The 13,892-nt window shown below is 39.1% G+C and overlaps 1 protein-coding gene across 6 annotated transcripts in view; it reads left to right on the top strand.

Annotated features, from left to right (window-relative positions):
• The window catches only part of SPECC1L (sperm antigen with calponin homology and coiled-coil domains 1 like), a 146,322-nt gene that overhangs the window by 61,602 nt on the left and 70,828 nt on the right, over window positions 1-13,892 (top strand). For all 6 annotated transcript variants that reach the window (XM_010376305.2, XM_030914075.1, XM_030914078.1 and 3 more), the window contains 4 exons: window positions 44-117; window positions 1,447-1,622; window positions 5,323-5,486; window positions 9,170-9,261. In XM_010376305.2, the coding sequence (XP_010374607.1) occupies window positions 44-117; window positions 1,447-1,622; window positions 5,323-5,486; window positions 9,170-9,261 (506 nt within the window). The remainder of the gene's footprint in view (window positions 1-43; window positions 118-1,446; window positions 1,623-5,322; window positions 5,487-9,169; window positions 9,262-13,892) is intronic.

The following is a 13,892-nucleotide window of genomic DNA, read 5'->3' as shown; positions in this document are numbered from 1 at the left end:
TTTGTTGTGAGAATAGATATTTAAACTTTGGTGATCTTTTCAGATACAGTTAAAAAACTCCAGGACCAAAAGCACGACATGGAAAGAGAAATAAAGACACTCCACAGAAGACTTCGGGTAGGATAAATCTTCATGTATTATCTTGTTAGAAAACAGTTTTCTGAAATTTGAGGTGTAGTCACTGACCATGTTATTCATCTTAAGCTTTGGATACAATGATAATACTGGCCTCATTGGGTTTTGGGCAGAAAGCAAATGCTATCATTTCAGATTGGGATTGGTGCTAGATTTGGGGTACAAGAATGTACTATAGGTTGAGTATCCCTAACTAGACATTCTGAAATCTAAAATATTCCAAAATTTGTGACTCTTTGAGTGATGGCATGATGCTCAAAGGAAATGCTTATTGGAACATTTTGGGTTTTGGATTTTCAGCTTTGGGATGGTTAGCTGTTAAGTATAGTGCAAATATTCCAAAATCCAAAAAATCTTAAATCTGAAATGCTTTTGGGTAGGTGATACTCGACCTGTAGAAATTTATGGTTAGTAATTTTAGAAAGATAGATTTGGGGAAAAAGTGTTGTATTTTGTAAAGAAAGGTTGTTAGCTTTTGATTATAAGGTGCCCCAAACTAGTCTGTTTTCATACATTTTGTGGCTGTGATCTGTCTTGCCAATAGCAATGCAGCCATGATGCAGGGAGTGGGGAGAAAGCTACTCAGTCGTTTGGGTCATACCACAGTTGCTCAGGCTGCTTTCATGGTGTAAGAAAATTGCTTTAGGGGTGAGGAGGGCATGGGGCTCAGGCATGGCCCAGCTGTGGCTCTGAGGGAGGTGAGTCCCAGGGAGACTTCCCCACCCGGCCACACCCGCATCCTCCATGACTGTGGGAAGCAACAGACCACGTAGTTCCTTACCGCCTCTTTGTATAGTTTTGCCTGCCTATATTGAGTTTAGTGTTTTTCTTCTGGCTTCCTCTTCCTCTTCCTTTTCTTTTGATTTTTTTTTTTCCTGTTAGGTTTTGATGTCAGAATATTTATAGTTTTTCACTGTATGGTTCACATACCATTATATACCTTCTTATGCTTTTCAGAGGTAAAGATCCATAAATTCTGGATGATGTTTATTTTCATAAGAACTGCTTTGAAACTTGCATGAAGAAGGGAAGCTTGACACTGTTTTCATTAATATCTATTGAGCACTCTGAGTACTTGATGCCTCAGTAGGCAGATCAGCTGGAAAATCTTTTCCTTGTTAAGAACAAGTTCACTAATAATAGTTGCATTGCCTGTTAGAAATAGATAATAGCAATTCTCTGGGATTAAAAAAATGAATCATCAATTGGAAGCATTAGTGTGTTATAGCAATCCAATCATAAATTTTATTGCTTTTAAATACAACTTGATTGCTCTCTTTTGGAAATAAAAAGTTAGTTTTTTTAATATAGGAAGAATCTGCGGAATGGCGGCAGTTTCAGGCTGATCTTCAGACTGCAGTAGTCATTGCAAATGACATTAAATCTGAAGCCCAAGAGGAGATTGGTGATCTAAAGCGCCGGTTACATGAGGCTCAAGAAAAAAATGAGAAACTCACAAAAGAATTGGAGGAAATAAAGTCACGCAAGTATGTTCTGAGAAACCAGTTGTGTACTTATGTTTCGGTAGAGAACATTTAAATCCCAATTTTGGATGTGGTATTATGGAAAAAATGTGGAGTTTGATACTTACTGAGTTTGGATCTGATGGAAGTTACTCAGCTTTTCTGGGCCTCATTTTATGGCACATGTGAACTAGTGCAGTCTATGTGGATCTTTCAGAGTTGTCAGTATCAGTGATCCACAACTCTGAAGGGAGTGAGGATGGTCTCTCACATGATTCTCCTTTCCCCCAGCCCCACAGTCCAGCCCTGTTAGTTTTCTTTAGATTATAGCCTCATGACTAAGGATGTGGACCCTGGAGACAGATATTCTTGGCTCGTGTCCAGCTCTGCCTCTTACTAGCTATAATCTTGGTTAGGAATCTTGACTTCCCTGAGCCTCAGTTTTCTCATCTTTAAAATGACACAATACTACCTGCTTTACAGTGTTGTCATAAGGATTAAATAAGATAATGCCTGCCAAGTGCTCAGGGCAATGGTGAGTATACTTCAGCTAGTATTTTTGGAGACCCAAGTAAAGAATGCAAATGAGTTTCTCTCTGTCACTCACTTGAGGAATTTTCACTTGTTTTATCTTATAATCAAATGAATCTCCACAGTAGTTTTTTTTTCCCCCATGTAACATAGACATCATTGGAAACTGATGAAAATTATTAGATGAAATGACATTTGTGACATGCTCTGAGCTCCACAGTGAAATTCCATCTCAGAGTGGGGGATAGTATTTTTGTATTTGAGGTTATTACTAAGAATTTGATTATTCCTTAGTTTGAGTAATTATTAAGTAGGCATAGGAAGAAATTTAGAAAACTAACAGTATATCTTTAAAAAATGGTCTTATTATTGCCTTGCTCTATGAATGGCTCAGAGGAAAGTATTGCTAAGCATTTTTCATTGGATTCCTTAAGCAGGACATAGAATGAGACAGATTATTATTTCTCTACTAGTATAAAACATGTATTACATTACTTTTTTCTTTGTATTATTAAATGAATAGCATATCAGAAATGCTTCATTCTATAGTTATCCTGAGTGAATGAAATTCTACTGTTAAAGTTGCATTCCTTTGGATCTCAAAAATTCATAAGACTTTGAGACACATGTTTTTAAAATGCCTTCTGAAAGAGGTAGAATCTTGTAGGGCAGTGGTTCTCAGAGTAAGGCCTGCAGATTCCTGGATGTCCCTAAGGCCCTTTAGGGAGTCTGTGAGGTCAAACTGTCTTCATAATACCATCACATTGTTTGCCCTTTTCACTGTGTTGACTTCTAAACTGTTAGAGAAAAGCAAGTGTAAACTGTTGATGAACCAGGATCTTGGCAATAAATTGCACTTATGGTCATTATACTCTTCACCACCACATACTTGCGTTTTTTTTTTTTTTTTAATGCAGGTTTCACTTAAAGATGTCCTTGTAAAACCGTAAAGTATGAATTTTACTACATCCCGGTCCTTGAGTACACTCTTTAGCGTTCTGTGTGACAAAATGGGAAGTACAGAAAAAGCACTTCTGCTTAATCTGCTGTATACTCAAGACTATACTGAAGAGTGAGGTCACGTTGAGGAAAATGCTGTGATTAGTTTGAGCTGCTTTCTTTTTTCCTTGAATGCCATTTTTTTACTTGAGAATGACAGACAAACTGTGGATGATTCAGACTTTGGTATTATTTGATGGATATTTTGTGAAAACAGTTAAGACAGCCTATCACTGAAAGGAAAACAACAGACAGTATTCATTGCCAGTGATAAAATGTGGGCTTTCAAGTGAATGTTAGGATTTGGGAAAACTTGTTATTTACCATTGGTGAGTTTGACAGCTTCCCATAAAGTGTCTTCTGATGAGATCATTACGACTTAAAAAAAAAGTGTAATGACAGCATTTAGAAAATCTGTAAGTAAAACAGTATTTTCCTTACAGCCAGTCTATGATGTTAAACAAGATTGATGAGTGGATTTTAGTGGACAGAATAGGAAAAGTTCACTTATATGGTTTCAGATTCCACATTGGAGCTAACTTTTAAGTTACTACTTGTTGCATTTTAGTGCAGTTATCAAATAAGAACAGCTACAGTTATCTAAAAGGGCTATGAAAATCTCCCTTTTCCACCTACCTTATCTATGTAAGACTTGCTTTTTTTCATATTAAAATAGGTTCAATACAGAAGAAATGAGAGTTTAGCTGTGTTCTCTTAAGCCAGACATTAAAGAGATGATTTAAAAATGCAAAGCACTGTTACTCTTCTTACGGATTTTTTGTTTTGTTTTGTTTTGGAAAGCATAGTTATTTTTCATAAAAATATATTAATAAGCCCTGTATTTATTTTAGTTTTAGATGAATTAAATATTTTTGTATATTCTTAGTTTTAATGTAATGGAAGACAGCTCTTATAAACAAAAGGTTTTGGGGGTCCTTACTCATTTTTAGGAGTAGAAAGGGGCTGTAAGACCAAAAAGTTTGATAATCACTGTTATAGATTCTTTATTAAAAGTTCTAATCAGCCGGGTGCAGTGGCTCACACCTGTAGTCCCAGCACTTTGGGAAGCCTAGGTGAGCAGATCACCTGAGGTCGGGAGTTTGAGACCAGCCTGACCAACATGGAAAAACCCTGTCTCTACTAAAAATACAAAATCAGCCTGGCGTGGTGGCGCATACCTGTAATCCCAGCTACTCGGGAGGCTGAGGCAGGAGAATCACTTGAACCCAGGAGGCGGAGGTTGTGGTGATCTGAGATCACATCATTGCACTCCAGCCTAGGTGACAAGAGCGAGACTCCATCTCAAAAAAAAAGAAAGTTCTAATCATGACAGCTAAATGACCTTACGATCTTGTGGTACATCTTGAGGCAGAATACTGTCAGAAGGCCAAATGGCCACCAAAGACGAATTTTTCCTAAGGACTGGCTTAATTTTTGTTCACATACTTGATAGTTATATGACATGTACAAGCTCTGCAATTGTAGTCTCATTCCAGATGAAAGAATTCTGTGTTAGTCAGTGTAGTGAATTCAGAATGGGCCAGAAATGAAATGGAATTGATTTTTTCAGATGACTCAGGATGCATCACCCTGAGCTTCTAGGGGACTCATGTTACTAATATGGGTCTAGGCCTTTTTTTTTTTTTTCCTTTGTAGAATTCTATTTGAAGACTACACCACTTGCCTTGTTCTTATTTTTATTTTTTTAAAGAGTGTGGGCTTTGGTTTCATTTCTTTGTATTTCCATATCTAAGCATGACATATTAGCTAGAACCAGTATAAATTAATATTATACCACTATAAATTAATATTATACAGTATCATGTACTGGTGAACCTCCGGACTCCTGAGAAGGGCCTTCTCGGCAGCACAGGACCTGGAGAGTCTCAGCTCTGAGCCAGTCTACCTCCTATTTTACTGCCAATTGATTACTGATGTCCTTACCTTACACTTACTTAGATGAAAATGGAATTTGATGGTTGTTTAACTTACTTAGGATAACCTGATATAAAAATTTCAGTATCATTTCCTGGTATTTACCAAGCAAATGAGAACATTGGACCAGGTAATCTACTAAGCTCAACTGATACAATTTTTTTAAACTGATAGTTTTTAATGCTTTTCAGCTGGGAGGGGAAAATGTATATGTTCTAGTACCTGTGTAAAAATGCTCTGATTTCAATATTATTTTCAGGCAGGAGGAGGAGCGAGGCCGAGTATACAACTACATGAATGCCGTTGAGAGAGATTTGGCAGCCTTAAGGCAGGGAATGGGACTGAGTAGAAGGTCCTCGACTTCCTCAGAGCCAACTCCTACAGTAAAAACCCTCATCAAGTCTTTTGACAGTGCGTCTCAAGGTAATTAATTTCTCCTGCATTGTGCCAACTGCATGTGGTTGTGTTTACTTACCTTATATTCTCTGGTTTAATTTGATATTCTTTACTGTCTTAGTCCCATTAACTTTCATATAGTATTAATGTACTAAACTTAACAGAAGGTGATATTTAATAGGTTTGAGATCTCTTCAGCTTCAGAGGTGTTAGTCTCAGACAGAAGCCTTAATCCCATGCAGAGATGTGTCTTCTCACCCTCGGTGGATCACACACATTACTGTTACTTTAAGTATGTTCTCTATGCCTAAGAACTTCCAGATGTATAACTTTAGCTCTTCCCTTCCTCTGAACTCCTCAGTCATATCTATCCGGATGCCTACTTGACATGAACCCTCAGGTGTCTCCTGGACATCTAACGTCCAAAAAGCAAACTCTTGTCTGCTGTCTTCAGCCTTCTCCCGGTGCATAAATGGCAGCATCACTCCACCCAGTTACTTAAGCCAAAAGTCTGGGGATCTTCCTTAAATTCTTGTTCTTTCTTACTGCTACATCTAGTCTATTACTAGCAAATCCTGTTGATACAGCCTACATCATGGATGTCTTTGCTCTGTCTTCTCTCCATCTCTAGCGGCACAAGCTTTAGTTCAAGCCACCATCAATCACTAATTTCATTAACCTCCAAATTAAATCTCCCTTTTTCATCCCATGATAGAAAGATCTTTTCTTGTTTAAAATCCTTTAGTTGCTTATTAGAGTTGAAACAAAATTCAGATACCCAAATGCCTCCATGGTCTGACCCCTGCCTAGTCTTTGCCTCAGTTGAACCACTCTTCCCCCACTCACTATAGTCCTACACGGCATTTCAGGTTCTGAATCAAGCTGGGCTTTCTTTCATACAAGCTCTAGAAGGCTTACTCTCCCCACTTTCAAATGACTGACTTTTTTTCATCTAACTTCCTCAGCCCTGGGAAAGGAAAAGGGATGTGGTGTTTTCGAACAATTAATTGTAATATGTCCTAAAGCTCAAATTTTTGTCTAGAAATTCTTTAAACTTTATTAACAGGCTACTAGAATCTGTATTCTGTGATTATACACAAATGAGTTCTCATTGACTTAAAAACACAGCAAAATTCACATATATAGTCCTACACACTGTTGGTATAGACATTCTGGAGGACTGTTAGGCAATACCTTCCAGTTTAAAATGCCATGTTCATAGACTCTGAAGTTGTTATACTTAGTACTGGCACAAGTATTATGTATAAAGATAGTATTATGTATAAAAAACTCTGTATATGTATACATACACAGTATGTATACCATTGTTTGGAAAAATGGAACACCTAGAAATCACTTAAATGCCTATTAAAAAAATTAAGACAATTATGGCCAATTAATACAGAAAAATACTATGCATATTTCAATAAGGATGACATGGATCTCAAAGTACTGATGTTGAAACATGTCTGTGATCCTTTATTCAAATGTGCCACCTGAGCAGTCGCTTTGTGCACTGCAGTCCTTTATAGTAAGTTGCAGGCCAGTACATATATACAGATATATGTATATATCTATATATACCTGTGTGTGTGTGTGCGTATGTATGTATATAATGTGGGTGGTCTTGTTTTTTTAAGGTACGTAGATAGCTAAGTGTATTTGCATTTAAAGTGTAAGAAAGATGTACTCAGAACTGTTGTTAGTGGCCACCTCTGGGTAATATGATGGGGTAAGATGAAAGGAGAAGTTTAAAATATATATGCTTTGAGCTGACAAGTGCCTGTAGTTCCAACTACTTAGGAGGCCGAGGCAGTAGCATGCTATCACTGCACCTGCTAATAGCCACTGTACTCTAGCCTGGACAACAGAGCAAGACTTTGTCTCTGAAGAATAAAATATATATATGTTTTGAAAATCAAAATGATAATGGAATGTCTACATTAAATTAAAATTATACACCTATTCAAAATGTTAATAAAGCATGCTTTAATGCACAAAACTGCTTCATAGTAAAGTTTTTAAAAAGCCTTATATGTTACTTTATAATAAAATATATGTAAATGACCTAGCAATTCCACTCCTAATTATACATTCAAAAGAACTGAAAATAGATAATCAGACAAATACAGTCCCTGACTTAACGATGCTTTAACTTTTGATTTTTTGACTTTACAATAGTGCCAGTAATACACATTCAGTACAGCTTTCAGTAAATTACATGAGATATTCAACACAGCCTATTTAGTATAAAATAGGCTTCATGTTAGATGATTTTACCTAACTGTAGGCTAATGTAAATGTTCTGATCTTGTTTAAGGTAGGCTAGGTTAAGCTGAGATCTTTGGGAGGTTAGGTGTATCAAATGCATTTTTGACTTGCTTGTGATGGTTTTATCAGGACATAACTCCATCATAAATTGAGAAACATCTGTGCTTGTACATCAATGTTCATAGCAGTTCTGCTCACAATAGCTAATGGATGGAAGCAACCCAAGTATCCATGCATTCAATGAATGGATAAACAAAATGTGGTATATTCATACAATGGAATACTGTTCAGCCACAAGAAGGAATGAAGTAGTAACACATACTTTAACATGGATGATTCTTTACAACATTATGTTAATTGAAGGAAGCCAGATACAACAGGTCACATATTGTAAGATTCCATTTATGTTAAATATTCACACTACGTCAATCCATAGAGACAGAAAGCAGATTGCCAGAGGCTGGCGGGACAGTGGGTAGGAAGTGACTGTTGGGATACTAGGTTTTTTTTTGGAATGATGAAAATGTTTTGGAACTAGGTAGAGGTGATGGTTGCATAATATTGTGAATGTACTAAATGCCACCGAACTGTACATTTTTAAATGGTTAACATTATGTTTTGTGAATTTTATCTCAGTAAAGAATACATCTAAAGATACCAATTCTAAATGTAAGTAAATAGATTTGTGTTTATATTAGCCGCATTAAAAAAGTCTACAGTGATCTGCTTCATCTTGCCACACTGTGTGATAGGCCTGAGTTCATTCTGTATCCCATTTTTAGTTTAATTCAGCATCAAACGAAGAATCATTTTTGCAGCCTTTACCAGAATCTGTGCTATGCTCAACTGTCTAGAAATTAATAAATTCTAAAAACATAAACTACTTTTCAGCAGTTTATTCTAGAGAGACTGATATGCCAACAAGTGATTCCACATCCCCGTGTTAAATACAAATCAGAAAATATATGTGACGTGATGGACTCCGCAGGAGGATTTGAGGAAAGACAAGCAGGAGTTCCTCATTCTTTTGTTTAATATGCAACTATTGAACATCCTTTACCTGTCAGGCTTCTTACCTGATAGAGTTATGTAAATACTCCTCTTGGGTTTTAATACTTGAATTTCATTGCTTTATGGAGCATTTTAGCTTATAACAAAATGTTATTTATAATTAAATAACAAAAACGAAATGACTACCATAACATGGGTTAGAAATAAGCATGACTACTCTACGGATGCAAATAATTCACCTGATGGGAGGAAAAGCACCTGTGTGCTAAGACACAGCTACAAGTGTTCAGCAGAGGCTAGACATCAGCCAAGACAGTGTCCAGGGGGGTTTGAGAGCGTTTGGTAATCAGGCGAGTCCTTAAGTGGAGACTAGTTAAGCTTCCACTGTACAGTGACATTATTTCCCTTTTTGTTTGTTGTTTTTGTAGTACCAAACCCTGCTGCAGCTGCAATTCCTCGAACGCCCCTGAGCCCAAGTCCTATGAAAACCCCTCCTGCAGCAGCTGTGTCCCCTATGCAGGTGAGTGCCTGGAACCACAGGAGGCTCTTATGGCCTCAGAATCTGAAAGTTGAGGCCTTTTCTTCACACTCATTTACACCTATATTCGCTGGGTAAATGACTACCTCAGCAGGGATGTATCTAGAATTTGTTTCCTAAAATACTGTAAATATCTTTAATTGAGATAAATTATGTAAGTGTAAATTGTGTTGTTCTGATAGACTCTAATAATGATAGCTAACAACAGTTGAACACTTGCTATGTGTTCTACACTGTTCTGAATGCTTTATAATGTTAGCTCATTTAATCCTTACAACTCTTGGGTATTAGGTGCTGTTCTTATCTGTATTTTTCGCATGTGGTAACTGAGGCCCAGAAAGGTTAAGTAACTTGCCGAGGTTCAGCAATTAAGCGGTAGAGCTGGGGTTCAGAGCTAGGCTGTCTGGATTCAGTGGCTTTAGTCACTACACTAAGACCCAGAGGTGTCTGTGAGTAGAGTGTGTGGTTGCCATGTCTCAGCCTTACTGCATAGCAAATCACTTCAGAACTTAGTGGCTTGAAAGAACAATTTTATTAGTTTTTACATTTCTCTGAGTTGACTAGGCAATTCTTTGCTGGCTTTCCTGGGCTCATTCCTGCAGTTGAATTCACAGAGAGGATGGGATGGGGCCTGGGCTCAGCAGGATTCCTGGGCCGCTTTCTCCATGTGATTTGTCTTCTCAGGCTCCTTCACAACATGGTATCTCCAGCTCCAGGAGACTGAAAATGGAAGTTAGCAAAGCCTCTGAAGACCTAAGCTTGGAACTTGGACGGTGACACTTCTGTCCTGCTATTTTAATCCAAGCAAGTCACAGGGCAGCTGCGATTCAGAGTGGAAGGGGTGCACAAGGCATGAATTCAGAGAAGCGAGATTCATGAGGGCTGTTTTGTAACAGGTCCAGCACAGGTCATTATTGATACATTAGAAACAAGTTTCAAAAGTTGCTCTTCTGTGCCATTGGGGAATACAGATGAGAAGCAGGGCAGAGGGCTTTTCGGTAGCGCTCAAGAGGCCCCTCATTGTGCATTTTATTCAGCCGCTTTTGGACAGTATAGCTGAGGCGGAGTATTTCCACATAGGTGAGAGTAGCCAAAGGAAACATGGCCTAACCCCCATTATCCTGTGATACAGTGTAGCCCTGGCTGCACCTCTTCCCTAAAATAATGGTGCTGGGGAGCATTTTCATTTCCAGTTGAGACATTTGTACTGTGTTTACTAGCGTGCTCCTTTTGTATTTATATTATTGTGAGTTAGTGGCTTTGCATTTGCATGTATATACAAGATGTTACGTCTTTTTTTTTTTTTTTCCCCCAGATGGGGTCTCACTCTGTCACCCAGGTTGGAATGTAGTGGCACGATCTTGGCTCACTGCACAACCTCTGCCTCTCAGGCCCGACCAGTCCTCCCACCTCAGCCTCCCAAGTAGCTGGTACCACAGGCGTGTACCACCCATACCTGGCTGTTTTCTGTGTTTTTGGTAAAGACAGGGTTCTGCCATGTTGCCCAGGCTGGTCTTGAGCTCCTGAGCTCAGGCAATCCACCTGCCTGGTCCTCCCAAAGTGCTGGGATTACAGGCATGAGCCACCATGCCTGGCATTATGTCATAATTTAAAAAGAAGGGAAGGGAATACCGTATTCCACCAATTTAATGACTTTTTTTTTTTTTTTGAGAAGGAGTCTCACTCGGTTGCCCAAACTGGAGTGAAGTGGCATAATTTCGGCTCACTGCAACCTCCACCTCCTGGGTTCAAGTGATTCTCGTGCCTCAGCCTCCAAGTAGCCGGGATTACAGGTGTGCACCACCACACCCAGCTAATTTTTGTATTTTCAGTAGAACAGGATTTTAACCATGTTGGCCAGCTGGTCTCAAATTCCTGACCTCAAGCAATATGCCCACCTCAGCCTTCCAAAGTGCTGGGATTACAGGCGTGAGCCACTGTGCCCAGCTGATTTAATGCTTTTTTATGTGCTCCCTACTAATCAAACTTCATCTAAAATTCTGAAATACAGATAAAAGCAAAATAAAGATGCCAAATGTAATAAAATTCAAATAAGATGAACTTTCTTTAAGTGGTGTTTGTCACTTTGTAAATCTTTGTAAAGTTAGGAGGTGAAAAATATTTCTATAAGTTCCAAAAAACTAATACTTAGGAGCTATATTCAGTAGCTTTTTAGTACATGATTAGTTAGTACAGTGCTTCTCAAACCTAATTGTATATAAAAATCATGCAGAGAGTTTTTAAGCACATAAAATTGCCAGACCTCATCCTGGTAAACCAGAATCTCTGGGGACTGGGGCCCAAGATTGGGATTGTTAGTTTTTCAAAACTCCCTAGGTAGGAATTCTACTCCTACCTATGTGGGAGTAATAGGCTGGATTATTCTGCCATCACAAACAACTATTAATAGATGGACAAAATATAGGAAGCAATTATTTTCAGACATTGTACATAACTGTGATCCCTGAACAAAAATTTTAAAATGAGGTAAGTCCTACTGTGGTTCACAGTATTTTCCTGGAGGCAATTCCAGATGGTGGTGCAGGGAAGATGAACCTACATGGAGCAGGGAAGAGAAAAACAATTGGATCTGAGTAGACACAAATCAACATTCGAGGAGAATGAGACTGCTCAAATTTGCAGGGCAGATACTTGGAGGAGGGAGCTGCATGGAGAAAGGAGTATAGAAACCTGCATAGGCATCCCTTTGAGTCTTTGTCTGAATACCAGTCTGTACCTGCATTGGGTGAAACCCCACAAGGCTGGGCAAGAATAATTTTCCAGAAACAATTTCCAGGAACAGGGAGCTATCAGGCAAACACTTCTGGTAGTTTCCCTAGGGCAGGAAATCATTTGAGTTCCCACCAGCCGCTGTGGAGACACCTCTTTGAATAGATGGCATTCAGTATAGACTCTTAAAGGACCACATCTGAAAGTATCATAGAACTAAATAGCCTCAGAGTAAATACTATTCTAGATCTGCCCTAAAAGATCTTTAAAAATAAGATGCAGAAGGACCAAGGAGGTCCCTAAGTAGCTGTAGTAGGCAGCCTTTAAAATGTTCCCCAGTGATCCCCAATTAGTGGTAGTTGCTCCTTGTGCAATTTACTCTTGTTGAGTGTTGGCTGCAGCTTGTGATTTGCTTCCAGTGAATATGGCAAAGCAAAAGAAGTGGTAGGATAAGGTTATCACTTCTAAAATACAGTTATAAAAAGCTTTGCTTCTGCCTTGAATGCTCCTCTTGCTATCACTTAGAGCCAGTTACTCTGGGGAAACCCAGTTCCCATGTTGTGAGCCAGCCCTGTGGAGGGGCCCACATTAGGAAGTATGGAAACAGATCTCCTGAAGCTTGCCAGCAGCCATGTAGATGAGCTTGGAGGCAGATCTTCCTCCAGTCGATCCTCGAGATAACTGCAGCCCTGCTGACAACTTGATTGCCTCCTCGTGCTAGACCTTGAGCCAGAGACACTCCGCTAAGCTTTCTGACCCACAGAAACTATGAGATCATAAATGGATTGTTTTAAGCCACTAAAGATTTGGAGTAATTTGTCATGCAGCATAGATAACTAATACAGTAGCGTACTTATTTGCCAAAGTAATAATTTTTAAAGGAACACAGCAAAATATAAGGCTCCATAGTGTGAAATACATAATCTGGCATGCAATAAAAAATTACTAGACAATGAAGAAGCAGGAAAATGTCACCTGTAACCAGGGGAAAAATCACTCAATAGATGCAGACTTCGAACGGATAGAAATGATAGGATTAGCATGCAGCAATGTAAATATGATCTCTGTGCTTGAGTATGTGAAGGGAAGCATGCACAGATGAAGAGAGAAGTGAAAGATATGAAAAAGAATAGAAGAAGGCCAGGTGCGGTGGCTCACATCTGTAATCCCAGCATTTTGGGAGGCCGAGGCAGGCGGATCACCTGAGGTCAGGAGTTCAAGACCAGCCTGGCCAACATGGCGAAACCCCGTCTCTACTAAAACTACAAAAAAAAATTAGACAGGCACGGCGGTGTGTGCCTGTAATCCCAGCTACTCAGGAGGCTGAGGCAGGAGAATCGCTTGAACCCAGGAGGCGGAGGATGCAGTGAGCTGAGATTGTGCCATTGCACTCCAGCCTGGGTGACAGAGCAGGACTCCGTCTCAAAAACAAACAAACAAAAAAAACGAATAGAGGAAAAGATCAGTATATTTGAGGACATAGCAGTAGAATCTTCCATAATGAGTAACAGAGAGGAAAAAAGGCTGGGGAAAAAAATGAACAGAGCCCCTGACTTGTGGGATTAAATTAAGTGGTCCTACATACCTGAAATTGGAGCCCAAGAAAAAAAGGCAAGTTGGGGGGCAGAGTGGGAAGTGTGTCTGAAAAAACATTTGCAGAAATAGGCCAGGCGCAGTGGCTCTCACGCCTGTAATTCCAGCACTTTGGGAGGCCGATGTGGGCAGATCACCCGAGCTCAGGAGTTCGAAACCAGCCGCTGTGGAGACACCTCTTTGAATAGATGGCATTCAGTATAGACTCCTAAAGGACCACATCTGAAAGTATCATAGAACTAAATAGCCTCAGAGTAAATACTATTCTAGATCTGCCCTAAAAGATCTTT

Source organism: Rhinopithecus roxellana, chromosome 13 (assembly GCF_007565055.1).
Source record: "Rhinopithecus roxellana isolate Shanxi Qingling chromosome 13, ASM756505v1, whole genome shotgun sequence".
NCBI lineage: Eukaryota > Metazoa > Chordata > Mammalia > Primates > Cercopithecidae > Rhinopithecus > Rhinopithecus roxellana.
The sequence above is the reverse complement of the archived record's forward strand: the minus strand, read 5'-3'. Positions and strand labels throughout refer to the sequence as shown.